Below are 25,470 nucleotides of genomic sequence, written 5' to 3'. Positions count from 1 at the left end.
CCTGCTGCTGACGCCGCGTCGCGCTAAAACTCGACACGTCTGGGCTCGACACGGTAGCGCGCGCACTGCACCGCAAATTTGGGCGGCGTGGCACCATTAGTGTTGCTGAATGTGGTAGGCTTTGGTGCGCGCGACGCGCTCACTCTCCGCCGAACACGTCGAACACGGCAAATGACGCTGACGCTGACGCACTCGCAACATCGACAGAATCTAATTCAGGACAACGCTCATCTAAAACACAAAACACACGACGCAATGGCGCTGCGCGCAGTAACCAGCCTGCGCGCAATCGACGCGTCGTCTCTAGTTTCGCTTCAGCAGCGACCGGCCCGTCATGTGCTCCGGCTTCTCCAGTCCAAACACGTCCAAAATCGTAGGCGCAACATCACCCAGCGCGCCGCCGTCCTCAAGCGTCCACTCCATTGGCGCGTTCGCCATCACAAACGGCACCTTGTACGTCGTATGGGCGGTCTTAGGCTTACCCTCCGGAGTGAGCATCTCCTCCGCGTTGCCGTGGTCAGCGGTGATGAACAGCACGTAGCCATTGCGCTCGCAGCCTTCGAAGATCGTCTTGATCGCTTGGTCGCAGTGCGTCACCGCCTCTACCGCGGCCTCGTAGTTGCCTGTGTGGCCAACCATGTCCGGCGCCGCTAGGTTGCACATGACGAACGGGTACTTGTGCTCCTCCATACGCTTCACAATCTGGTCCGCTACCTTGTGCTGCGACATTTTTGGGTCCAGATCATACGTCGCAACGCGCGGCGACGGGATCAGGTCGCGCTCCTCAAGCGGGTACTGCTTCTCGACACCGCCATTGAAAAAGAATGTGACGTGCGCGTACTTCTCCGTCTCGGCAATGTGCACCTGCCCAACACCCTTCTTTCCAAGCCACTCGGCCAGAACATCGTCCATGCGCTGTGGCGGGAATGCAATCGCGAATGGGTAGTCCGCCTTGTACTGCGTCATGGTCGTGATGTTGAGCCCGTCAGGGATCTTCGTCTCGATGGGCGACGAATCAACACCCAAAAGCTGAGTGATCTCACGCGCGCGGTCCGATCGGTAGTTGAAGAAGAACAGCGTGTCGTTCGCCTTGATGCGCGCGTCCTCCCCGTGCACAATGATCGGCTTGATGAACTCGTCCGTCTCGCCAGCCGCGTAGCGCGCCTTGACGGTAGAGATGGCCGAGGCCTGCTCGACCTGCTCTCCCGCGTTCACGTCCAGCAGCGCCTTGATCGCAATCTCAACCCGATCCCACCGCTTATCACGGTCCATGGCGAAATATCGGCCTACGATCGTCGCCAGCTCGCCGACTCCGATCTCCTCAAACTTGGCAAGCAGGGTCTCCAAGTAGCTGGCGAGCGACTTGGGATCCGTATCACGACCATCACCGAACGCATGGACGTACACTTTTTTGAGACCAAACTCCTTCGCCGTCTGGAGCAGCTCGAACAAGTGGTTCTGGTGCGAGTGCACGCCGCCGTCGCTCAGTAGACCGAGCAGATGCAGTCTGCCGTCAGACTTCTCCATGGCGTGCTTCATGGTTGCAGCAATATTCGGAGTCTTGCCAAACTCATGCTTCCTCATGCACATGTCAATGCGCACGACGTCCTGCCAGACAACACGGCCCGCACCGATGTTCAAATGACCAACCTCCGAATTGCCCATCAGGCCCTCTGGCAGACCGACGAACGTCGACGACGCCTCGAGCTCGGTGTATCCCGGGATCTTCTGGAACGCATCCATCACCGGCGTGTACGCGTTCTCAATGGCATTGCCCTTGACTCCCTTCTCCGGCGCAATTCCCCATCCGTCTGCAGATCATCGTTAGTCTCATTCCACACCCCGCCTTCGTAATCAAAAAAAACAGGTGGGGTGAGCGCACCAATGACAATGAGACAAGCGTTCTTTTCAACCGACATTGCAACAATTATCTAGAAGAAAGGTGTATGTCGACTTTGCTGACGAAAGGGCACAGTACAACAGGTGTCGGAGCAGTTGCGGAGGCGGCCGTGTGGTGACGGGCAATGGGTGGGCTTTAAGAAGAGGTTTTCTCGGATGCGCGCGATTGTAGGTTGCAAGCTGCCGAGCCGGTTCGGTTCAGCAGTGCGGGGCTCGTAGGGCAGCAAACTGCAGAACCGGTTCAGTTGGCGGCCTACAGAGACCTTACCTGACTTCTTGACGGCGGAGCGGCCTAGCGCGCTGGAGCTTCACGAACACGGCGAACCCCGTGTTCATGGCGCTCTCCCCAGCGTTTAAGCGGTCCAATTGCAGTCTTAACCTTCTGCTCGGCGATGCCACGGACGTGCAAGGGAGCGAGCGGACGACGGCCGGCTGCCTCAGGACGGTTCAGCCCCTGCTGCAGCCCTCTCGGGACGCGGGGAGCGTCGAGCGGGATTACAACGGTAATTTCTCGGAGACGCGAGCATCTCCAAGGCCGGATACATGGAGATGGCTCTACTTGCGCGCTGTTCCCGTTGTTGTGTTTCTATGTGACCTTCTCTCGCCGAATCGGCTTTTTCTGTTGTGCGGGGTTCGTCAGCTGCCGGCCGAGTCACCGGGGCGAGCTTGCTCGGCGCTCTGTCCTCTTGCGTCTACGTCCACCGGATGTGCACGCCAATAACCTCTGGCTTCTTCTCCGCACCGGTCGTACCTCACCGGGCGCCCCTGACCATGCCACATATCTTGTTGGAGTATAGCCATACAGGCCAGCCACTACGGACACGGCACGAAAAACATGCCTGGATCGACAAGCACACACGTGCGCTCGTGACGAGCACTACTTTTTGGCCGTGAATCGACGCGACGCAACATCCACCACGGCGAGCCAACGGTATGTCTCTCGAATTAAGGTTGTTAATACCGTCTATTTTCCGGAACCACGGATTTGCTTATTTTCTGAGAGCGAGAGCTGCGCGTTGCGCCTACCCCGCCCTTGTCATCTCCGTTTTCTAAGGCGGCAACTACTGTACGCAAGTTTGACATGTCCCGGCTAGCGACACAGCCAACAGGCTTACACGCTACCTTGAAGTTATACCCTGAGTTACTTGACGATGCCATTATATTGCTGACTGACAACTGCCATAGTATTCTGTTATCTACGTGTCTGACCAATTCTACAGCTATACAGTGACATTCGCAGACTACAGTTGCAGATTGCTGTAAGTAATTGACTTGCACCGACGTTCCACGACCAGGACGACTATCGGTATTTGTAACCTTGTGATTCAATTGCAGTTGCTCTGGTTAACTGCCCGTTCTGACTACTTGCAGCTCATTTGACCCACAGAATTTTTGTGCACCACGTCATAAAGAACCGGCCAAAGTTGCAAAGGTGGGCACGCAGATCGTAGATTAAAAGAATAGAAAACCGAACAAATGAAGTTGACTTCCCTCATGCATGAACACGGAGACAGTTCTAGGACGACACATGCCCCCCTCGCCCCCGGCCCCGGGACATATTGTGTCCGAGAACACTCGCACCGGTCCGCGCAGAGCCAAGCTCACGGGCACCGGAGATGCCGGGTGTGTCTTGGACCCCTGCATGGAGCTAGAGGGCAAAACGGCGAGCAGAGTAGCCGCTCTTCTAGAAAATCGCTGTGGCCACAAACTTGCTCAGCCTCGGCCGTCGCTGGCGGGCGGCAGACCTTTCTCTTCGTCAGCACACAGCAGCGCATTGAGTGAGGGATGTCCCGTCCAGAGGGTCCAGGACCGCTGGTCCTTCGTTCACGCGGAAATTGCGTCGCAAATTTGCTTCTCCGCGCGGATTTATCCGGGCCATGGTGCGTGTGTCTGCGAGTCGAGGCGTTTCGCTATGGTTGGTCAAATCACTCACTGTGCTGTCTCGAGCTGGCCTGTCGCACTCGGGAACAACGCAGCTTACAAGCCCTGTCCTCGGCCAGTTTCCCCCGAATCCCCGACAAGACCGTTCCAGCCCTTACAGCACCTCGATTAGCTTACAACGCCTCCCGCCCTCCCCGCTCGGCCTCAGTCGACGGTGCTCCGCTCAGATCGCTGCGGCAGCGGAAGATACGGGACACGCGCGGTACCGTGGCTGGTGGTGCGTTTGAGTGTCTATCACGTTCGCGCCAAGCCACGGGTAGTCGACACAGCTAGGGCCCCTGCATGCATTAAGCGATAAGCACCTTCGCGTGTCGCGTCCGCGCACCGCCACAGCGTCTGTCGCCGTGGTCTGCCGCGACACGCTGACGATCCAGGTGCGCAATCGTGGACGACGACAGCGGCCAAGGATCTTGGCCAGACAGCTGAAATGCATCCATAGTACGATCTGCCTGTCGCAGCTTCTTTTGTTCCTTGCGTGCCTCATCGCCGAGATGAACGTTTTCCACACGTGCACCGCCGCAGCGCCTCCATTGGCGACGTCATGATGTGCTGGATCAGATGCTCTTACACCCGCAATGTCAATCCGAGCCTCCTCGCGGTCTCCGCACCTCGCCACATCGACGCCTTTGGAACAATTATATTTCGCCTTTACATTGGTTATTACGAAGACAAAACACGAAAAACAAATAAGAACTTTTAATACATGATCAGAAGATTAAGATCCACCTGAAAACACCGGGTTCAGCCACTGTGCTTTAAACAGGCAAGGGGAACTGCGAAGCCCAGGCTGCGATCTCCGCCTTGAGCGTCGTGAGCTCCTCCGAGCCAGCCGCAACGGCCTCCTTGAAGTCCTTCAGCTTGTTGGCCTCCTTGGGCAGAGACTTCTGAGTCTCGGTCGCGATCTCGACCGCCCGGTCGATGTAGCCAACGATTCTCGTGAAGTCCTCCTCGCCAAGACCACGTGTCGTCATGGCCGGGGCGCCAATGCGCACACCGCCAGGAACAAGCGCGGACTTGTCGCCGGGGATCGCGTTCTTGTTCAGCGCAATGTTGATCGCTTCGCAAACCGACTCGACGCGCGCGCCATCGACGCCCTTGGCGCGCAGGTTCACGAGCACCATGTGCGAGTCAGTGCCGCCGCTGACGAGGGTGTAGCCCTTAGCTTTGAACGCGACCTCAAGAGCCTTCGCGTTCTTGATCACCTGCTCCTGGTACTTCTTGTAGTCCTCGGTCTGCGCCTGCTTGAGCGCAACTGCGAGTGCGGTGATCGTGTGGTTGTGGGGACCGCCCTGGTGGCCGGGGAACACGGAGAAGTTGATCGGGTTCTCAAGATCGTACAGAGTCTCCTTGCCGGTCTTGGCGTTGACTGAGCGAACACCCTTGCGGAAGAAGATCATGGCACCGCGCGGGCCACGGAGCGACTTGTGCGTCGTGGTGGTGACGACGTCGGCGTACTCAAAGGGCGACGGGATCACCTGCGCGGCGATCAGACCGGAGATGTGCGCCATGTCGACGACGAGGTACGCGCCAACAAGGTCCGCAATCTCGCGGAACTTCTTGTAGTCGATCAGACGGCAGTACGCGGAGGTGCCGGCGACGATGATCTTGGGGCGGAAGAGAACCGCGGTCTTCTCGAGCATGTCGTAGTCGATGATGCCGGTCTCCAGATCAACACGGTAAGGCATTGTCTCGAAGTAAGTCGACACCGCCGAGATCTTCTTCGAATCGGTCTGGTAGCCGTGCGACAAGTGGCCGCCATGGGGGAGATCGAGACCCATGATGCGCTCGTGGGGCTTGATCAAGGCCTGGTAAACCTGCAAGTTGGCAGGCGAGCCGGAGAGCGTCTGCACGTTGACGCCCCACTTGGCCGGGTCGATGTGGAAAGCCTCGAGAGCGCGCTGCTGGCACAGACGCTCCATCTGGTCGATGTGCTGGTTGCCGCCGTAGTAACGGGCACCGGGGTAGCCCTCGGAGTACTTGTTGGACATGGGCGAGCCCAGCGCGTCAAACACAGCACGCGAGGTGAAGTTCTCGGACGCGATCAGAACAATCGACTCGCGCTGGCGCTTGATCTCGTCGCTCTTGATTGCGATCAGCACCTGCTCATACGGACCTCGCGATCATATAGCAGACCTACCATAATCTTGGCGACCTCGGGGTCGGAGTCGACGAGCGACGCTTGAAGCATCTGCAGCGGAATCACGTTAGTCGCCCGTCACCATGATCCAACGACAAGCTCGCAGCTCACATTCTTGTGGGTCTCAGAGAGTGCGTACGACATGCTGGCAGGTGAAGATGAGAATGTCCGAGCAAAGAGTGTGTGCGAGGAAGCGAATCGGGCGGCAGAGGGTCTCTGGAGAAGGGCAGTGAGAAATCACGAAAATACTGCGCCAGAACCGCGGTGAGTCACTCCCGCAGAGAACACCAGCGTACCCGGCGAACACCGCACATACGGCCACCAACGGGGATACAACCAGCAGGTGAACTTACAGCAGGAGAAAGATATCGATATACACGTGGCACGAAGGATGTGGGCATCGATCGAACAGATCAGAAACTTGGAGAGAAGAGAGAAATTTCTCTGATGCGTCGAAAGCTTGTCTGAAGCTTTTTTCCCGTCACGCTGCTCTCAGTGACGTCGCGCTCTAACGCGCACGCCACAAGCACCTCGACGGGCTGTCAGCAAATTGCTGTGCGCGGCGCGCGCGGCGAGACTCTCCAGACGACGTCGTCAGCAGCGCACCGCTCCGGCGGTCACCGCGGTGGGACGGCAGCTGCAGCAGTCGCCGCAACAGAGCTGAGGCATCTGAGCGTCTGGACAGTGCTGCGAGTGCACAAGCAAGCATCGCAGACCCTCCCTGCAGACTGCAGCTACGGTTCTACAGCTCGAGCTCCGCCGGCGTCGAGCAACTCGCAACAAGAGCTGCTACCAGCTCACCATGCCCAGCTCCCCCTCCCGCCCTGCAAATGCGCGCCTCGTCGCCCAGAAGCAGCAGACGGGCATCAGGCCCAGCAGCGGCCGCCTCGACACCACCGATCAGGCCGCGGAACCAAGAGGCGAATAGCGAGCACGCAAATACAACGCACCGGCCGTCCTGCGTGTACTCGGCAGCGCAACAGAACGCTGCTGAGCAATAAACCCCAGCTGAGCGGGGGTGGAGAAGCCCCTCTGCGGGGAAGAGGCGCGGACCGCGGCTGGCGGCGACGCCCCGCATCGCGCTGACGCCACAAGCCCCTCGCAGCCGCATCGCGCGCGGCCCGTTCGGGGCGCGATGCCTCGCCGCGTATCGCGCCTTCTCCGCCCCCGCCCTTTGCGCCTGCTGCGCGGCACGCAGGGCCGTCTCTGCCGCCGCTGGCCTGGCTGATCCTGCATCGCTGGGACACGCGGCAGCGGCAGCACGTGCGGCGGCAGATTCCACCGGAGTCGCGCCGGCCAATCGCCGCACGCGCTGCTCCCCCGCATGGCGTGCCGCCGGACCGGCGCGCCCCCGCACTTGTCCCTCCGTGCCCTCACGCGCTGGACGCCCAGCCGCCGCGCTGGACGCACCGCAGGACGCACCGCAGTGCCATCGGACAGACGAGTCGCGAAGCAGACACAGGCCGGCAGCGCGGGTCCGCGGGCGCTGGGGAAGAGGGGCGTCGCGCGCGTCGTGCGGTTCTGCCGAGTTCACATAATAAGTCGTCGGCCAACCCCACCCCCCCCCCTCCCCGCGCCGGAGGCGCCAGGAACGCGCAAGACAAATACCATCCGCCGGACCCGACCGTCGCTCGTCGTCACGACCTAGTGCTTGTCCGTTAGTGATACACAGCAGGCCAGCAGCCATCGTTCTCGCGTACCACCCATCTTACTCTGCCCCCCGCATCCCGCACCATGTCGTCGGTCCTGCGGTCGTCTCGCGTGGGTCTTCTGTCGCCGCCTGAAACATGAGATGCACACCGCTAACGCTGTCGTCCAGCCACTCGTCCGGGCACCCAGCCACGCGTTCGTGCGTCACTCGTCCACCGCGCTCAAGCAGGTCTTGCGCGAGGCTGTCCCCAAGAAGCGCGCGCTGCTGCAGAAGGTCAAGAGCGAGCTAGGATCGAAGTCGCTTGGCACCGTCGAGGTGGCAAGTCTTCTCGGCGGCATGCGCGGCCTCAAGTCGCTGCTCTGGGAAGGGTCGCAGCTTGACCCTGTGACCGGCATTCGCTTCCACGGCAAGACCATCAAGGAGTGCCAGGAGCTACTGCCCAAGGCTGCGGGCGGCGGCGAGATGCTTCCAGAGGGTACGTTGTCGAGTCTGAGCCGTTGTTGCGGCGGCGCGCACTAACTGTCGACTGCAGCAATGTTCTGGTTCCTCGTCAGCGGCGAAATCCCCAGCACCGCAGAGATTCGCTCCTTCTCCGCTGAGCTCGCCGCCAAAGGCGACCTGCCCGGGTATCTCGTCAAGATCATCGACGGTCTTCCCCCGACCATGCATCCCATGACCCAGATCGCCATTGCAGTAGCCGCCCTCAACCACGACTCCGTGTTCGCCAAGCGGTACGAGTCCGGGACGCTCGCAAAGAAGGACTACTGGGAGCCCACGTTCGACGACTGCATCACGCTGGTTGCCAAGCTGCCCAAGATCGCCGCGAAGATCTATCAGAACACGTACAACGGCGGCGGGGCCCTGCCCGCCGACATCGACCCCGGCGCTGACTGGGCGCTCAACTTCTCAAACATGCTCGGCGTCAGCAAGAGCGCGGACTTTGTCGACTTTCTGCGCCTGTATCTCGCGCTGCACGGCGACCACGAAGGCGGAAACGTGTCTGCCCACGCCACGCACCTGGTCGGTTCAGCGCTTGCGGATCCCTTTCTCTCGTACTCGGCTGGCCTGCAGGGGCTGGCCGGTCCGCTCCACGGCCTGGCCGCACAGGAGGTGCTCAGATTCATTCTGGCCATGAAGGAGGCCATTCCGGACAGCTACTCCCACGACCACGTCAAGGACTTCCTCTGGTCGGTGCTCAACTCCGGCCGCGTCGTCCCCGGCTACGGCCACGCTGTCCTGCGCAAGCCCGACCCGCGCTTCGAGGCCCTCATTGACTTCGCCCGCGAGCGGCCCGCCATCTCGCAGCACGACCCCGTCTTCAAGCTCGTCATCGACACCTCCGAAATCGCGCCCGCCGTTCTCACCGAGCACGGCAAGACCTCCAACCCGTTTCCCAACGTGGACGCCGCGTCGGGTGTGCTCATGCACCATTTTGGTCTGACGCAGACGATGTTCTACACCGCAGCCTTCGGCGTGTCGCGGTGCATCGGACCCTTGGCGCAGCTGATCTGGGACCGCGCGTTGGGACTGCCCATCGAGAGGCCAAAGAGTCTGACGCTGGAAAGCATCATTGCCCAGGCGAAGTAGGCGCCTGGCGCGTGTGCGCCGGCGACCAGGCCGCCAGTGGCGGTCCCCGCCCCAGCGCTTGCACGTCCGTAGGCGGCCGGTCGCGATGCCACTGCTGTGGTCTGCGCGGTGCGCTATCCCAGCGCGTTTGGTTTAGGGCTGCCTGTCCGCGGCGCCGGCCGCACTTCGTTTTAGTTTGCCAAACAGATGTTGAACAGCTTTTAGTGGTGGCCCGCCTGCCACACGTCCCGCGTAGCGTCGCCGCCTCTGCCTGCTGCAGCCCGCAGACGAGTGCGCACCGCGGCATGCCCTGCGCTCACGGGACGCGCCCCGCAGGGCGCGTCCTGCAAGCCGGCGCGACGCCAGACGGGAAAGTGTGGGGATGCTCGCGGTGCGCGCGCGCGCGCCGGACCCCGGACTCGCCGGGGCGGCCAGCGACTGCGCGGAGCGGCGCGGCCGGTCCTGGCGCGGGCGCCGCGCGGAGTCATGGATCCGACGGCCAATGAGCGCGCGCTCCGATGCGCGCCCCACGTAAGCGCGCGCGGCGGCGCTGACTAACGCGGGCCGGCACTGGCGCGGATAGCGTTCCGCGGCTGGGCCGGGTAAGCGACCCGGCCGCGTGCGGGCGTCGCTGCCCCCAGACAACATATGCCGGGCCCTCTTCCTCCTCGCTCTCCACTCCTGTCGCCAGCTGCACCTCGCCGTCGTTGTCCGTCGTTCTGTCGTCGCCGCGCTCTTCTCTTTCCCGGCAATGGCGTCCTCCACAATGCTCCGCTCCCTGCCAAAGGCCTCCGCCAGACTGAGCGCGTCGGTCGCCTCAGGCCGTGCGGCCGCCGCCGCCTATGGCGCCCGCGCCGCCGTCGTGGCCGCGTACAGAGCCGGCAAGTGCCCGCTCATGGCGCGTGTCCTGTCGACCGCGGCCAACGCTGCTCCCGTCGGCGTGGTATGTTTCCTGCTGTCCCTTTGTGCGCGAGTCTAGCAGGTTTTCTTGCGGAGTTTGCGCGGTTGCGGTGCCAGCTCCGTTTGTGTGTGCGTGCAACTTGATCGGCGAGATGTTGGCGGGGCATACTTGGCAATACCCTGCGGGCGACTGCCTGTGTCGACAGCTCGTGATGCGCAGCGTGGGATCGCGACTGTGGGCTCAGTTATGTGTGCTCGACTCGCACCTGCGAGGTCCTTCCGCTTCCGCCGCGCGCTGTCGGGTGGCCGCGTGCTGCAGGCAGGGGCAGGGCGGTGCCGCGAGCTGGCGGCCGGCAGCGGCGTCTCGACGCATTCGCGATGCACGCATGCGTGGGTTCTTCCGCGAAGCCGGGCCTGCTACTGGCGGCATGCGACCGCCTGAGGGTGGCAAGCCAACAGACCTGCGGCGAGTGGCTCACGGCTGTGTCGGCTGGCTGTCTGGCGTTGGTTTTTAGGCGGAGTTTGATTGGAGTTGGTGCGCTTTGACCAGCGCTGAGCCGCGCGACGCGCGGCTCAGCGGCTCCCCGTGAACACACGGAGAATAGTATTTGCGGACCTGCACACACAGACGCCTGGCACTGCAACATCCACCAGCACGTTACATGGACTAATATTTTTTTTTCACCTGCAGGACCCGAACGATTCTTTCCTCGACGGCAACTCCGCCAACTACATCGATGAGATGTACGATGCCTGGAAGACCGACCCCACATCTGTTCACATCTCGTGGCAGGTGTACTTCAAGAACATGGAGTCGCAGGGCGTGCAGCCCTCGCGCGCGTTCATCCCGCCACCCACGATTGTTCCTCCGGCCGCGGGCGTTCCCTATGTGGTTCCCGGCGCCGGCCTCGGTGGCAACACTGAGATCGTCAGCCACCTGAAGGTCCAGCTGCTCGTCCGCGCTTACCAGGTCCGCGGCCATCTGAAGGCCAAGCTTGACCCCCTTGGCATCCGCCAGGCCACTATCCCCAAGGAGCTGACTCTCGAGCACTACAACTTCACTGCGAGCGACCTTGATACCGAGTTCAACCTGGGCCCCGGCATCCTGCCCTGGTTCGCCGTCGACGGAAGGACCAAGATGACTCTGCGTGAGATCATCGACGCCTGCGAGAGGACGTACGCCGGTGCCTACGGTGTCGAGTACATCCACATTCCCGACCGTGCGGAGTGCGACTGGATCCGCCAGCGCATCGAGGTTGCTCAGCCCTACGCGTACAGCGTCGACGAGAAGCGCCGCATTCTCGACCGCACTATCTGGGCCACCAGCTTCGAGTCGTTCCTCGCCACCAAGTACCCCAACGACAAGCGTTTCGGTCTCGAGGGCGGCGAGACCATGATTCCCGGTATGAAGGCGCTCATCGACCGCTCCGTTGACTACGGCGTCACCGACATCGTCATCGGCATGCCCCACCGTGGTCGTCTCAACATGCTTTCCAACGTTGTTCGCAAGCCGAACGAGTCTATCTTCTCCGAGTTCTCTGGCACCGACGCGCCTGACGAGGAGGGCTCCGGTGACGTCAAGTACCATCTCGGCATGAACTACCAGCGGCCCACTCCTTCCGGCAAGCGCGTCAACCTTTCGCTCGTGGCCAACCCGTCGCATCTCGAGGCTGAGGATTCCGTCGTCCTTGGCAAGACCCGCGCTATCCTTCACTACAACAAGGACGACGTTGAGTGCACCTCCGCCATGGGCGTCTTGCTCCACGGTGATGCCGCTTTCGCGGGCCAGGGTATCGTGTACGAGACCTTCGGTCTGCACAGCCTGCCTGCCTTCACCACCGGCGGCACGATCCACCTCATTGTGAACAATCAGATCGGTTTCACGACTGACCCCCGCTTCGCTCGCTCAACTCTGTACCCGTCTGACATCGGCAAGGCTATCGACGCCCCCATCTTCCACGTCAACGGCGACAACGTCGAGGCCGTCAACTTCATCTGCCAGCTCGCTGCCGACTACCGCATGCAGTTCAAGAAGGATGTCATCATCGACATCGTCTGCTACCGCAAGCACGGCCACAACGAGACTGATCAGCCCTCGTTCACTCAGCCGCTCATGTACAAGAAGATCGCTCAGATGGAGCCCGTCATCGACAAGTACGTCGACCAGCTCCTCGCCGAGAAGTCCTTCTCCAAGGAGGACATTGATGAGCACAAGAAGTGGGTCTGGGGTCTTTTGGAGGAGTCTTTCTCGCACGCTAAGGACTACGTGCCCACTCACCGTGAGTGGCTCGCGTCTGCTTGGGACGGCTTCAAGACTCCTAAGGAGCTTGCGACCGAGATTCTCCCTCATCTTCCTACTGCCGTTGACGAGGGCCTGCTGAAGCACATCGGCTCCGTTGTTTCCAGCGCTCCCGAGGGATTCACTGTCCACCGCAACCTGAAGCGTATCTTGGCCAACCGGCAGAAGACCGTCCAGGATGGTGCTGGTATCGACTGGTCCACTGGTGAGGCTCTTGCTTTCGGCTCGCTCCTTTCCGAGGGCTACCATGTCCGTGTATCCGGCCAGGATGTCGAGCGTGGTACCTTCTCTCAGCGCCACGCCGTTCTCCACGACCAGGACTCCGAGTCTACCTACACTCCTCTGCAGCACGTCTCTGCCGACCAGGCTGCTTTCCACATCAGCAACTCGTCGCTGTCCGAGTACGGTGTTATGGGCTTCGAGTACGGTTACTCGCTGACGTCTCCCGACGCTCTTGTCATGTGGGAGGCTCAGTTCGGTGATTTCGCCAACACCGCTCAGGTCATCATTGACCAGTTCATTGCCTCCGGTGAGGCGAAGTGGGCTCAGCGATCCGGCCTTGTTCTCTCGCTTCCCCACGGCTACGATGGCCAGGGTCCCGAGCACTCGTCTGCTCGTATTGAGCGATACCTGCAGCTCGCCAACGAGGATCCGCGATTCTTCCCGTCGGCCGAGAAGCTCCAGCGACAGCACCAGGACGCCAACATGCAGGTCGCGTACCCCAGTACCCCTGCTAACTTGTTCCATCTTCTTCGTCGCCAGATCCACAGACAATTCCGGAAGCCTTTGATCCTGTTCTTCTCCAAGTCGTTGCTGCGTCACCCTCTGGCCCGGTCGAGCCTTTCCGAGTTCACCGGCGAGTCCAAGTTCGAGTGGATCATCGAGGACCAGTCTGTCGTTCCTAAGTCGGAGACGAAGCGCGTCATCTTCTGCAGTGGTCAGGTCTACGCCACTTTGCACAAGGCGCGTGAGACTAACAAGATCGAGGACACCTCCATCATCAAGGTCGAGCAGTTCCACCCGTTCCCTTACGCTCAGGTCCGTGACGTGCTGAACAGCTACCCCAACCTGACGGATATCGTCTGGTGCCAGGAGGAGCACCTGAACGCCGGTGCCTGGACCTATGTTTCGCCGCGTTTCCAGACCACGTTGAAGGAGACCGACAATTACAAGGACTTTGACATCCGGTACGCCGGTCGCGAGATTTCCGCGTCCGTCGCCGCCGGTAACAAGATCATTCATCACAACGAGGAAGAGGCTTTCCTGAAGGCTGCATACCAGTTGTAAACGAAAACTCCTAAGCATATCATGACGTTCACAATCTTTTTAATCAGTTAGTTGGTTTTAGTCGTTGTCTCTTGCGCGTTTTTTCGCGGGATATTCTGTTTGTGTCATTCATTTGCTACACGAAGAATTATATACGGTAATAAAAGTGGTATAGGATCATCTAGAAGAAGCCGTAAGGTGATATGACTGGTTGGCCGGGCACAGCAGCCGAAGAAACAACGTTGAGTGCGCGGCAGTCTTACGGCATCAACGAATGCTGTGTTTGAGTAGTCTTCACTATGTTCTTTGTCTGTTTGTCGTTCTTTTGCAATAGAAATGCACTGACAAGCAGCACACAATTTTAACAGTCACTGTCTAGGCAGCTCCTGTCCGAGCAAGCGAGCGGGAAGCCGGACACGGCCAGTAGACAGGAGGAGAAGCGACACAAGATCACAATCAAAACATTTATTGACCTACAAGTCCAAGAGATAACCAAGCTATAGATATGTGCGTTCCGCCGCCCAACGATCCTCGACGTCAAAGCCATAAAAGGACGCGCTCAATCGCGCTGGACGACAGAAACCGATTTTCTTCTGGAGCTTATAAATTTGAACCTTGAGCACGCAGAGCCGTCATTAAAGACGGCGTGAATGAATGTAGCGACGAAGCGATGTCCATCCAATAATCAAACCGTGACTCTAAAAGGTGCCCGTTTCAAATTAAAGACATTGTTGAAGAAGAAAAGAAGAGAAGGGAACGAACCGAGAAAATTTTGGGGATATACTGGGTGGAGCGCGGGTTAGGGCTTCCTCGCTGTGTCGCTTTCTTATGCACCTGTGACGTTAGCTACGAGAATTTACTTTTGCGCACAAGCACGCTTGCGTGCTTTCTGGTGTTGGACCTCTCTCCTGTATCGGAGTCGCAGCCGGCATGAGGGCTTCACGTATGATACGACGTAGATCTCTAACAATGGAGTGGATGGATAAGAGAGAATAAGCCAAAATCTTTATATCAGATGCATATCGTAACTAAGAAAGAGCCCAAAAGGTAGAGAAGCAAGCCAAGACATGTAAAAATATACCAGCGCCTATATCAAATCTAAAAATTCCAAACGATCATCTAGTTATACTCCGTGTAATTACTCGGTCCCAAAGATGAGCTCATCCGGAAGGAGTGCCCAGATGCCGCCGACAATGGCTAAGATGGCGCCCACGACGATGGCAAAGATGTCAAACGCGATCTCTAAACGACTGAGAACATGCACCGGCGGCGCGCTTGGTCTTCCTGTAGTGGAGATGCGGTAGGTGGTCGATGCCTTTGAGCCACCGGGACCGAAGAGTCTGAGATAGAAGGCGAGGGGGAGAACGATGCAGATTGTGAAGCCGAGGGCAGAGCCGACGAGGGCCATGATGCGGTCGAAGGCGGGGAATACGATGGCAATAACGACAACGACAAAGTTGACGCCGAGACGGATGAGGGCGCGGGCGACGGTGCGAGATTTGAAGAAATTGATAAGCTTGCGGATAGGGTGCTGGTGGATCTGGATGTCGAACGGGTCAGACGACGAGGAACGGCCTTCTTCGTCGCGGGGGTCGATCAATTCCAGGTCTAGTGGCGGCGGCGTGTCGGTGACACCACAGAGCACCTCCATCGTGGTTATGATCGGGCGCGCATTCAGCGGCGTCTTGGACAGCGGGATAAACGCGATGAGCACGATGATGGTGATTGACAGCGAGCGCGGGAAGCCCGGAGTCTCGATGATGGTGTTTGTGATCTCGTCGGTGACGTACTGATTGCCAAACATGAGCAAGCCGAGAATGCCCATGGACGCGTCGACGACGAACGTGAAGACGTAGGAAATGTTGAGGCAGCGCGAGAACTTGTACGGATGGCGCATGTCGCGGTAGACGTTGGGAAAAACTGAGTGGCCGCACCAAGGAGCCATAAGCAGACCGAGAGAGAGCGGCAACGTCTTCCAGTTCTCTGGAAGCAGTGTTGACGGCATGGGCTGCCACAGAGTACCGGGCTGTGTCCGCTTGATAAGGCCGTCGATAAACACGATAACGAGAATGCCAAACGTGGAGGTGATTCCCATGATCGACGAGAAGGAGAGAACGGAAAGTGGGAGAAACGACAATGGAGTAAGGAGAAAGAATGCGAGGATCTTGAGAGCAGTCTTGGAGAGCGCATTTGGCAGAAGTGTCGCGATAGAGTCCGCGAAGAGTACGACGAGGGCAATGCAAGCGCCGAGAAGCTCCAGAGAGAAAAGAAGAGAAGTGAGCAGACGCGCACGTGCGCCAAATGCAGCATAGGCGATGTCGGCGTAGGTGACGAGCGTGGGATCAGTGTCCAGACACCGGGCAAGCACCTTTGCGGTGTAAAGCGTGATGCCGGCGGCAGCGAACATGAAGAAGCAGCCAAAAATCCAACCAGCGTAGGAGATTGCAAGTGGGAGCGAAAGAAGGCCAATGCCGATGAGAATGTTGACGGAGTTGAACACTGTTTGCGGAGCGGTAGATCGGCCGGGGACAACGAGCACTCTGCCCTTGAACTGATCCACAAGAACGCGCTGACCGCCGCCAATAAGCCGGTCCGTCTTCTTGCTCTCTATCGATCCGGCCACAGACAATCGTCGCGTGTTCACGGGAACCCCAGTACTGACGGTTCCCAGCACGTCCGGGGACAAAAGTCTACCTGTGGGCCCGCCGGAGGGTACGCCATCGGCATGGTGCAGCAGCGGCGCAACGGTGTCCTCCGCCTCGACGTTGCCGTACTCCTCAACGTCCTCGTCGTAGTCTTCAAGATCCAAGGCGTTCGGAGCCGCGAGAGCGCTCTCTGGCGCAGCATCGACATCAGCCGGCGCAATTGCGTGATTGAGTGCTGCCGAAGAGCCGTCTGCGTTCTCACTGTCTAGCAGGCGTTGTGACGAACTCCTACGGAAGAGTAGGGGAATCGATTCGCGCGCGGACTGCACGCCCTGACGGAGCGAGAACACGGCGGGCTGAGAAGCGAGGGAGAGGGGTGCATCGAGGACGAGAAACGCCTGTGCGCGGGTGTAGGACGAGGCGAAGCGGTCGAGGGAGTTGACGCCACCGGCGTGGAGAAAGGACTGAGCGATGGAGCCGCGCCGCGGCTGGACCTCGATGGCGTCAGGCATGCGGTGAGGAGGCGGCGGAGACGGGTGGAGAGCGGCAGCGGCGGAGAGGGGGCGCGGTGCCTGGGCGTGTATTTAAGGCACGTCGCGAAGTGCGGAGTGTGGCGCGTGCGGCAAGCCACAGCAGCGGCCCCTGACAAAAACTTTTGCACGGTCGCACGTTTTCGTTGCTTTTTCTGCTGGAGGAAAATTCTTTTAACATGCGGCGTTCACTCGCACAGGCTGGTTACCGCTGATTGGCTGGTGTGGAATCACGGGACCCGACTCAGAGTCACCGCTTGCTCTGCTGTTCCTGGGCGCGCTGCTGGAGCTTCAGGCGAAGTAGATGTGGTTGCGGACACGCGATGGCACGCGCGGAAGAGTCCGCGTCGTACATGCGCGCACAGCACGCGTACAGCGCGTCGATCGCCTGCGCGCACCGCGTCTCGCTGAAGTTGCGCCGACGCAGGCAGTCTGGCGGCCGTCAGCTGAGGGAGAAGAGCGAAGGACGCGCCGCATGGCGGTGTCTGGAGCACAGCGGAAGCGCGCGCGTGATGAGCGGCCAGCAGGCTTCTCGTCATGCGGACTGTCATACACACCTTGAATCGCACACGCCTCGGCGTGGCACACCGTTGGCGATGGCTCGGCCGGCTCTTCGTCGAGCATGATTGTCGTGATACGGCGGAAGATGGACGAGCGCGTTCGTCTGCGCAAGCGGCCGCGGAGCTGTGCAGTTAAGGTTAGGGTTATCCAAGCCCGCAGCGCGATCAGCGGCGTCGACGGCGCTGCGTCATCACCAACAGCCCCCAAAGGACAACCTCTACAATGGCAGAGCCTGCAGCAGAGGGCGTACCGGCAAAGTTCGTGTTCCATCGTATCACCGACGACTTCACAGCAGAACCTTCGGCGGACGCGCCTGCTGACGCCCCCGTCGGTACGGAACCTGTCGAGGCTGCCGCGCCAGTTGAAGCCGTTGATTCCACGACGACTGCTCTTTCCGCGTCTGCACAGGCTGCTCTTGCTGCTGCGGAGTCTGCCGCTGCTACAAGCACAAGTGAAGAGGGTGCGAGTCTACTCGCGGATCTCAAAAAGCAGCTCGCACGGGCGAAGCGTTTCGGCAAGGACACGGCCGAGCTGGAGAAAGTCCTTGCACGCGCCGAGAAGTTTGGTACCCAGACGCTGATGGCAAATAAGACATTGGGCCGTGTCGACAAGGCATTGTCTGAAGAAGGACGCCGTGGTCGCGGCGACAGTGGTGCTGGTGGGGCGCCCAGCAAAGCCGGGGTGAAGAAACCTCCAAGGCAGTCTGAAAGCGCTGTTCGAGGTCTGTCAGCGGAAGACGAGGAAAAGATGAAGCGACGCGCTGAGCGTTTTAGTAAAAAGTAACATAGACGCTGTATTACTAGCAATTGTACATTAATTCTTGTTTAGGTAGTTGGGAGACTGCGTTTGACGTATGTCTGCTACTGCGCCAGTTGTTTGTTCATCTTCGTCCGTACAGTCCCCTGCCCGCACATCTACCTTCCACCCCACTCTCACTGCCGTCAGTCAATGGACGCACCTAGGACCCGCCGTCATGCGTCGCACGCACGCATCATCATATTGTACGTCGTCGACTACATCATCCTCGGCTGTCTCGCTGGCGCGTGGGGCTACATCTCCACCTTGGACCCCAATTTCTCGCGTTTCTCCCTCACAGACATAACAATTCAGTATCCAATCGCGGACCCAGAGACTGTGACTTATGCGTTTGCCATTGTCTATGCGGTTGCCGTACCTATTTTCATCATTATGGTCTGGTCTCTTGTCATTGATTGGGTCCGTTACAAATCTCCAGTTCGCGCGCGTCTCTGGGAGCTCAACGCTGGCGTTCTCGGTATTCTACTTTCGCTAGTACTCTCAATCGTCATCACAACAACATTAAAGGCTATTGTCGGTCGTCCCCGTCCTGATGCAATCGCGCGCTGCATCCCCAAAGACGGTGCCACCGACGCTTCGCCGTACGGTTTGTCCACCATAGATATTTGCACCCAGACAGACCACTCAATCCTCGCTGAAGGATGGCGCTCCTGGCCGTCTGGACACAGCTCTACCTCATTTGCAGGACTGTTGTATCTCTCGCTCTATCTCGCTGGCAAGCTCTCGTTGTACGACAACAAAGGCGAAGTTTGGAAATCCATCGTCGTCATGATTCCCTCGCTTGGCGCCGCCGCCATCGCGACATCCCGCGTCAAAGATCATCGGCACCACGGTACCGACGTTCTCACCGGAAGTATTATCGGTGCCGCCACCGCATGGCTTGCTTACAGGCTGTATTACCCGCCTCTCTCCGACACGACGCAGCAGGGTCGTGCCTGGAGCATGCGCCGATGGGGCGAGGCCAAGGTTTCTCCGCCGATCACTAACGGCTCCGATGGACTCGACCATGTGCCTCTCGATGGCTACGAATACAGCGACCTGGAAAGTCTCCGGCCAGCGCCACTTGGCGGAAGTGAGGAAGAGGCTCGCATCGGCGGTGGCCCACAGGTCCGCAAGCGCGGCGGTCAGGTCGCGCAGCCTGACGGTCTTCTCTCGGTCTACACTCCCGACAGCAGCGCGTACAGGACGGTCAGCACTAGTAGCAGCGGCAGCAGCAGGCTGAATCCCACTACGAACGAGTATGAGCTCCATCCCTTTCCTTCCCGACCGCTGAGCCAGCTCGCAGCCGCTCCCACTCCGGAAGCAGCTGCGAACACATTGTACGCGCAGAACAACAATTCGTCCACTCTTGCTGTCACCGGCGAAGGCTCTGAAGATACTCGTACTTCTCATTACGATGCATATTTGAAGCAATATCAAGCGGCTGCTCCGCTGGCACAGCGGTAACTCACGGCGACCTTGATTCAATGGCTAACCTTTCATTTCTTTTACTATTTCCTTTAGGCATCTATTCCAGCCATCATATCCCGACCGTAGCGCGCAGCCGGGCACTGTATATGAAAGCGGTTCAGTTTACCAGGAGACAGGTCCACTCTACAGTTCTATAAACGACTACGGAACCACATATCCAAGCCGCTCGTAAAACGCTTCTCTTTGTCGCTTAGTTTGTGCGAACATGGGCTCGAATTGCAACAGATACATATTCATCCCGACGCAATTGTGCATAATGGACCACTCAGGACGATGTACGATAGATAGTCATGTTCGAGTACTGGATACATCAACAAATCAAATGAAAGCGAAACACACAAATTAAGCCATAACTAGTACATATTGGTACATGCGGGGAGAACGGAATAAACGACAGACAACGGAAAGACAACGCCCGTCGCGCTTTAACAAATTGAAAAGAATACAGGCCAAAGACATGGGGAAATTCGACAAGCAGACTTTTAAATTTATCATGTATATATGAAACGCTAATTGGCGTGTCATCGCCTGAGCCACTCGACATACAGACGATGTCCTTGATCGATGGAGAGATGTGACGGAATGTTAACGAGGGATGAGTTCTGGTCATTCGTGAAGGTGTACAGCAACTCCGATGTTATTTGATTAGTAGCCGCCGCCAATCTAATTGCCGGTTAGTTTCGATGCTGAATGGCGAATATATGATACCATAAGCATACCTGTTCCTGGTGGACCTCGAGTGTGTCACCGTCCTGCATACCGAGCTGCACCAAACATATTAGCATGGATATTCCATAATGCATCACCGATCGCATCAGTAGCGCAGCAGAGCCAATGATTCAGCAGGTAGCCTTGTTGACCCAGCGCAACCTCTCTTAAAAACCAAGAAGGATACTCAATAAATAACTAGAAGGTTCTTACCGTATCGGGGGTATCAGTGTCATTCACACGTTCGCCGTCGTACAAAAACCTCAGACTGTTGCGCGCCTTGCCCTGCCGCTCGCAGAACGTATCGATCAGCTTCTTCAGCGCGGTCGACCGACGGATCCGGAAGAAAACTTCGTTGTTGTTGTCGGTGACCTTGATGTTCAGGTGCTCGGCCGACGCGGCGCCAGTGCCCTCAGGCTTGACCTGTGCGGTGGTTCCGGACGGAGTAGCTGAATCTTCGGCGGCCATTTATTCTTGTTTTATTGTTGTTTTATACGAAGAAGCGCGACGTGAGCTGCGATTCGAAAAAGCGTAGGTTTGGTGGCGCGGGAGGGAGAGATGGTTTGCAGAGCGTGATGACCAAGGAGAAGAAGAGAAACCGCGTTGCACCAAGGAGGATTAACAGTGCGCCCACATTTGAACGCGACTTCTCTCCCCGATTAGTACGCATTTCCTGCATCACGCATCTCCGCCCGCGCCCGCGACATTGTGGAAGCCACAATTCTACAGCATAATTCTGAAGACAAGCGCTGGATTCTGATATCTCCAATTTTGTCGAAGAGTACGGCTCATCGGACTGCTGCATTGCGCGTGTCTCGATTGCCAATTACCCGGCCCTCCCTGCATTATTTGACGCGCGATTTCGAGTGTAGCTCTGTGGGCCTGTGGGATACAGCGACTGCGGGGCTTGAACCGCACCACGGCGATCCCACGTCGCAGCAAGATCAGTTTCTACAGCATCAATCGGAATGGCGATTATAGAAGAAATAATTGATTCGACTGTCGAGAGTGGTCAGTATATCGCAAAGGTCTATTTATTCGCGGTGCTAATCATTCAGCAGCTGAGCCAGCGTCAGCGGCTTCGCCTTCGCCCGAGCGCAGCACGCTGCCACCATCCATATCATCGACGATCCCGCCGCCTGCGGAGCCAACCAGTGAAGTCCCATCTGCTACAGATCGAAGTACAGCGACCCGGTTTAACCCTGAGGAAGAATCCGCCCTCCTCGCGTCCTCCGACGCGCTTCGCGCACAGGGTAACCTCTTCTTCCAGGACATGAACTACGACGCCGCGCTTGAGAAGTACACCTCCGCGCTTGCCACATGCCCCGAGTACCTCTCTCAATCGCGCGCGGTGCTATACGCCAACATCGGCGCGTGCATGCTCAAGCAGGAGAAATGGACCAAATGTGTGGAGTCCTGCACCACCGCGCTCAAGCTTGCGCCAGACTACGTCAAGCCGCTGCTGCGGCGCGCCTTTGCAAACGAAAAGATCGGCTCATGGGCGTCGTTGCAGGCTTCGCTTGAGGACTTCAAGCGCGCTCAGGAGCTCGCGCCATCGGGCGAGGCGGCGCAGGGATTGCTGCGCGTGCAGCCCAAGGCGGACGAAGCGCGGAAACGCGAGACGGATGAGATGCTCGGTAAGCTGAAGGATCTCGGGAATGGCATTTTGAAACCATTTGGGCTTAGTACTGATATGTTCAAAATGGCGCCGGACGGGAAGGGTGGATATAGTATGAATTTTCAACAAAGGTAAACCCATCTATATGCGTGGAACATAATTACCAGGATAATGTAGGATATGGCGTTTAGTCGGTTGTAAATATGATCGCATCGAATTAAAAATTGCAATAATTAAACTTACAGTAATATCGTAAAGGGCGTGTCAAACACCTTCGTAGCGGCAGTCTAGAGGCGCAAAGTTCAGTAGGCGTATTCTCACAATACGATGACCATGTTCAAAGCTGCTGCTGATCTTGAAGCAACAGCACACTGATACATACCAACACCTTCTCGCCTACCCTAGCAACATGCTTCACACGGCGTCCTTCGTGGCCCGCGTCGATAAACGATTTCAAGCTCTCTTGCTTCAAGATCATCTGTGCCGCATACCCGTTCACGCCCGTTCTCCGTAGAAACCGTTCCCACTATGATTATCAAATATTAGTATCATAAAAGTCTTCACGAAATGATGTAGTAACATGGCAAACCGTAGTTTCAACCTCCGCAATGCCATCGCCTGCGCCGCCGAACTTCTGCAACACGTCAATAATCCACCGCACGGCTTCAACTTCGCAGCCAGCGCTTCCAATGGCGTTGTCGCTCTTGTTTGCGACCAGAAAGACCCGCGCCGCACCTGCCGTGTTGCACATGAAATCTGCTAATCCGTCCCAGTCACTTTGGCTTCGCAATGCGTCTGGCAAGAGCACAAGTATTGCGAGTTGCTCCACGCGTCTTGCGATGCGCAGGGCATGCGTAAGCGCGATGCGGGTGCCGTCAGGAGAGCGCTGAAGTATGCGGACAAATGAGAACACGAGAATATTGAACGTTGCTGATACCAGAATATCAGCCTCGTCCGCGCCGTAGTCCCGCTCGATCGCCGCGAGGCCGTTACTGCAGGTGAGAATATCGCGATAAATACTGCTATGCATGGATAAAAACGATGTGTTGAAGATGACGACAATAGCGGGCGAGAAGGTGTGTACTCCAAGAGACGTCACCGCGGCCTCACGCGATTTAGTAAGAGAAGCGATGTTCTCGGAGCGCCGTATATCGGCATTATTATCAACTTCTTGTCGTACATTGGCTGGTGCTCGACTGGGACTCGCAGTCGAGACGTTGTATAATACGAATGGATTCAGGGGTAAATTCAATGCTGTTGTGGTGATCAGTGCTTTGGTCTCGGTGGAATCGCGTGTCTTTCGCATAGCTATCAGCTCGTCCAAGGACTCGCTCGCGCCGAGCGCAACAGTTAGCAGTTGCTCGTTGTTCCTGTCGTCATCTTCCTCGTCATCACTTAAATCCCAGTCGCATAAGTGGTTTCTCGAGAACATCAAATCCACAATCACTTCAGCGCTCCATTCCGCTATTGCGTTCTTAACGCTGTCGGAATCAAAACTATCTGCCGCTTTCAAGTCTTCAAGCATTTTCTCCTTCCCAGAAGTAAACGGCTTCCACTGTATATGCCAATCACCGTATCCACTGTCACTCGATCTATTCCAAGACGCAAGCGTTGTTCGGATCTGTGCAGCGTTCATTGGGAAACTCTTCATAACTTGCGTGCGACGTTGCTGGATGGTAGGCAGTACGTCGACGTAAGGAATCGCAATGCGCAGTTTGTCGTTCGACTCTGTTAAGCGTTCTTGTTCGAGTATACCTCGTGTCAGATCGGCGTTGAGCTGAAGTTGAGATTCAAGCCGTTTGTCGTATATATCCAATTCCACTGATGATTTGTCCACCAATAAACCTGCAACAGATGTCTCATTGTCCCCTATTTCCTGAACGACATTCAACCTCAAACGCTTCCTCTCATCTCCAAGTAAAGGACTAGAGAAATACGGCACCCGCCGCTTCATTCCAGGGAACGTGACCTGTTTCGGCGACGGCGACGGCGACAGCGCGAAGTTGTGAATCACGGACGTCGCTGGACTCATCTCTTCTTCAGCGAGTGACATAGGCGAGAACGAGTAGTCTGCTGTCACGTCTTCCTCGTCAAGCGCTAATCGAGGAATGTCGACTGGAACATTATGCAATGCAGCATATGGTAGCAGGGGAGATGACAATTTTTCGCAGTGACGCGGCCTTCTGGAATCCAAAGTCACTTTAGCTGCCTGCAGTTCGTCTAGCGGAGTTGTCATTTCTGTCAAATATTCGATAAATTCCCGTTTGATCTCAAGCCGCTCCGACAGCGCATCCAGTTGGAAGTCGGCAGCAACTATGTCATCTGTCACAACTTCATATGGTGCGGAGAGGTTCATGACACCCATGTAAGCAAATGGTGACACACGATCTAGGTACATTTTCGTTTCCCCTTCGTTGCGTAAAAATAATGGCCCGTCGATGCGCGCTTTCTCTACTTTGACGGCAACCAGCGTCTCCAGAAGTATGTAGTCGCTTGTCTGTAGTTCGCTCTCCCTGTCGACATCCCTCGTCTGTGATTCAGTCATAATCGATTCGATATCACTTCGAAATCTGCGCGGAATACGGTAATCCTCGAGCAAAGTCACTTTTTCAAGGTCGTCAAGTCTTTGCTCGTACCACGAGAGTCGCACAGGGCGCGTCTCTGCTTGTGGCTGCCATGACTGCTCGAGCTGAAAATAAGTTGTTATGACGCGTCTATGGTCTGTTGCTATGCCATGTAGTCGAGCGTATTCTAAAAGATTGGGGGAATCCGCTGCGTCTTGCGCTGCCATGATGTGCGGTGGCAGCGACACGCGACGCGTTAACGCGTCCTGGAATTAACCGCTTTGGGACATCGCATCACGCAATCTTCACGAACACGCGGCAGTGCGGCGCTCGGCAAGCTCGGATATTCGAACCCGAGCTTGCCTGGGCGATCCGAGAGATGATAAGCTGATCCGAGATAGCCGACACTGCAGATTAAAAGCAAAGCCGCGCGGCGGCAATTTCCGTGCGGCTGTGTACCTTTTCCGGCGGATCAGATTACTGCCTGCCCGGTTTCAACAGGAAGCGGTTCAGAACTCCTCCGCGATGCGCATGGACACCGACGCCATGTCACGACAACAAAAAATCACCTGCTTACCATATTTAGACAGCCCGCACAACCGTGAGTGGAACGCCACGCAACCTGCACAGAGCGAGACTACGAGTACGACGTACAGGCAGTGCGTCTTGCTTTCAAAAATTTCCAAACCAGCGGTGTGACTGATGACAGGCTGAAGTCAACTAATTGTTATCTGATCAAGAGCCTGTTATGAGCACATTTCATGCCTGTGACAAATATTTGTCAGCTAAAAAGTCGGTTATCCAATGGCTACCGAGAAGCCAGCTCGTGCGTGTTCCAGAAGGTTGCCGAGTCTAACAACTAACGGTGGCTCATTCGCATCTTTCACGCAAATCACATG

The 25,470-nt window shown here is 57.6% G+C and overlaps 13 protein-coding genes across 13 annotated transcripts; 6 read left to right on the top strand and 7 right to left on the bottom strand.

Moving 5' to 3' along the window:
• Positions 1–187: 187 nt before the first annotated feature.
• Positions 188–2,029, bottom strand: V1518DRAFT_415979 (metalloenzyme). The gene is made up of 2 exons (XM_066903937.1): positions 1,883–2,029; positions 188–1,811 (listed from the first exon to the last, which is right to left on the bottom strand). The coding sequence occupies exons 1-2, from the start codon at positions 1,917–1,919 to the stop codon at positions 304–306; spliced, it is 1,545 nt and encodes a 514-aa protein (XP_066759823.1). The 5' UTR covers positions 1,920–2,029; the 3' UTR covers positions 188–303.
• A 1,112-nt stretch (positions 2,030–3,141) lies between these two features.
• Positions 3,142–4,438, top strand: V1518DRAFT_254578 (uncharacterized protein). The gene is made up of 3 exons (XM_066901006.1): positions 3,142–3,205; positions 3,271–3,779; positions 3,847–4,438. The coding sequence occupies exons 2-3, from the start codon at positions 3,398–3,400 to the stop codon at positions 4,065–4,067; spliced, it is 603 nt and encodes a 200-aa protein (XP_066759822.1). The 5' UTR covers positions 3,142–3,205; positions 3,271–3,397; the 3' UTR covers positions 4,068–4,438.
• A 21-nt stretch (positions 4,439–4,459) lies between these two features.
• On the bottom strand, positions 4,460–6,132 carry V1518DRAFT_415971 (serine hydroxymethyltransferase). Its single transcript, XM_066903936.1, has 3 exons — positions 6,089–6,132; positions 5,978–6,028; positions 4,460–5,921 (listed from the first exon to the last, which is right to left on the bottom strand). Exons 1-3 carry the CDS (start codon positions 6,119–6,121, stop codon positions 4,596–4,598), a joined length of 1,410 nt encoding a protein of 469 aa, XP_066759821.1. The 5' UTR covers positions 6,122–6,132; the 3' UTR covers positions 4,460–4,595.
• Positions 6,133–6,372: 240 nt separating this feature from the next.
• Positions 6,373–7,923, bottom strand: V1518DRAFT_254754 (uncharacterized protein). Its single transcript, XM_066901007.1, has 2 exons — positions 7,678–7,923; positions 6,373–7,621 (listed from the first exon to the last, which is right to left on the bottom strand). The coding sequence occupies exons 1-2, from the start codon at positions 7,682–7,684 to the stop codon at positions 6,720–6,722; spliced, it is 909 nt and encodes a 302-aa protein (XP_066759820.1). The 5' UTR covers positions 7,685–7,923; the 3' UTR covers positions 6,373–6,719.
• V1518DRAFT_415961 (citrate synthase-like protein) lies at positions 7,720–9,418 on the top strand. Its single transcript, XM_066903935.1, has 2 exons — positions 7,720–8,103; positions 8,161–9,418. The coding sequence occupies exons 1-2, from the start codon at positions 7,770–7,772 to the stop codon at positions 9,213–9,215; spliced, it is 1,389 nt and encodes a 462-aa protein (XP_066759819.1). The 5' UTR covers positions 7,720–7,769; the 3' UTR covers positions 9,216–9,418.
• A 434-nt stretch (positions 9,419–9,852) lies between these two features.
• Positions 9,853–14,115, top strand: V1518DRAFT_415957 (thiamine diphosphate-binding protein). The gene is made up of 2 exons (XM_066903934.1): positions 9,853–10,137; positions 10,786–14,115. The coding sequence occupies exons 1-2, from the start codon at positions 9,946–9,948 to the stop codon at positions 13,678–13,680; spliced, it is 3,087 nt and encodes a 1,028-aa protein (XP_066759818.1). The 5' UTR covers positions 9,853–9,945; the 3' UTR covers positions 13,681–14,115.
• A 527-nt stretch (positions 14,116–14,642) lies between these two features.
• On the bottom strand, positions 14,643–16,855 carry V1518DRAFT_415955 (transmembrane amino acid transporter protein-domain-containing protein). Its single transcript, XM_066903933.1, has one exon. It carries the CDS (start codon positions 16,814–16,816, stop codon positions 14,798–14,800), a length of 2,019 nt encoding a protein of 672 aa, XP_066759817.1. The 5' UTR covers positions 16,817–16,855; the 3' UTR covers positions 14,643–14,797.
• On the bottom strand, positions 16,856–17,477 carry V1518DRAFT_415954 (uncharacterized protein). Its single transcript, XM_066903932.1, has 2 exons — positions 17,392–17,477; positions 16,856–17,266 (listed from the first exon to the last, which is right to left on the bottom strand). Exons 1-2 carry the CDS (start codon positions 17,456–17,458, stop codon positions 17,085–17,087), a joined length of 249 nt encoding a protein of 82 aa, XP_066759816.1. The 5' UTR covers positions 17,459–17,477; the 3' UTR covers positions 16,856–17,084.
• A 152-nt stretch (positions 17,478–17,629) lies between these two features.
• Positions 17,630–18,178, top strand: V1518DRAFT_367546 (uncharacterized protein; the record flags this gene model as incomplete). Its single annotated transcript, XM_066901237.1, has 2 exons — positions 17,630–17,764; positions 17,825–18,178. Coding segments are annotated over 2 exons (489 nt in total), but the record flags the coding sequence as incomplete, so codon positions are not given.
• Positions 18,179–18,361: 183 nt separating this feature from the next.
• Positions 18,362–19,210, top strand: V1518DRAFT_361116 (phosphatidic acid phosphatase type 2/haloperoxidase; the record flags this gene model as incomplete). Its single annotated transcript, XM_066901210.1, has 1 exon — positions 18,362–19,210. A coding segment is annotated over one exon (849 nt), but the record flags the coding sequence as incomplete, so codon positions are not given.
• Positions 19,211–19,869: 659 nt separating this feature from the next.
• On the bottom strand, positions 19,870–21,052 carry V1518DRAFT_415951 (ubiquitin-related domain-containing protein). Its single transcript, XM_066903931.1, has 3 exons — positions 20,603–21,052; positions 20,401–20,445; positions 19,870–20,344 (listed from the first exon to the last, which is right to left on the bottom strand). Exons 1-3 carry the CDS (start codon positions 20,855–20,857, stop codon positions 20,327–20,329), a joined length of 318 nt encoding a protein of 105 aa, XP_066759813.1. The 5' UTR covers positions 20,858–21,052; the 3' UTR covers positions 19,870–20,326.
• A 414-nt stretch (positions 21,053–21,466) lies between these two features.
• V1518DRAFT_415948 (uncharacterized protein) lies at positions 21,467–22,255 on the top strand. The gene has a single exon (XM_066903930.1). It carries the CDS (start codon positions 21,663–21,665, stop codon positions 22,140–22,142), a length of 480 nt encoding a protein of 159 aa, XP_066759812.1. The 5' UTR covers positions 21,467–21,662; the 3' UTR covers positions 22,143–22,255.
• On the bottom strand, positions 22,105–24,832 carry V1518DRAFT_415944 (uncharacterized protein). The gene is made up of 3 exons (XM_066903929.1): positions 22,597–24,832; positions 22,390–22,533; positions 22,105–22,294 (listed from the first exon to the last, which is right to left on the bottom strand). Exons 1-3 carry the CDS (start codon positions 24,796–24,798, stop codon positions 22,247–22,249), a joined length of 2,394 nt encoding a protein of 797 aa, XP_066759811.1. The 5' UTR covers positions 24,799–24,832; the 3' UTR covers positions 22,105–22,246.
• Between the last annotated feature and the right edge of the window lie 638 nt (positions 24,833–25,470).

Source organism: Limtongia smithiae (assembly GCF_038497785.1).
Source record: "Limtongia smithiae strain NRRL Y-17922 unplaced genomic scaffold V1518scaffold_5, whole genome shotgun sequence".
NCBI lineage: Eukaryota > Fungi > Ascomycota > Lipomycetes > Lipomycetales > Lipomycetaceae > Limtongia > Limtongia smithiae.
The sequence above is the reverse complement of the archived record's forward strand: the minus strand, read 5'-3'. Positions and strand labels throughout refer to the sequence as shown.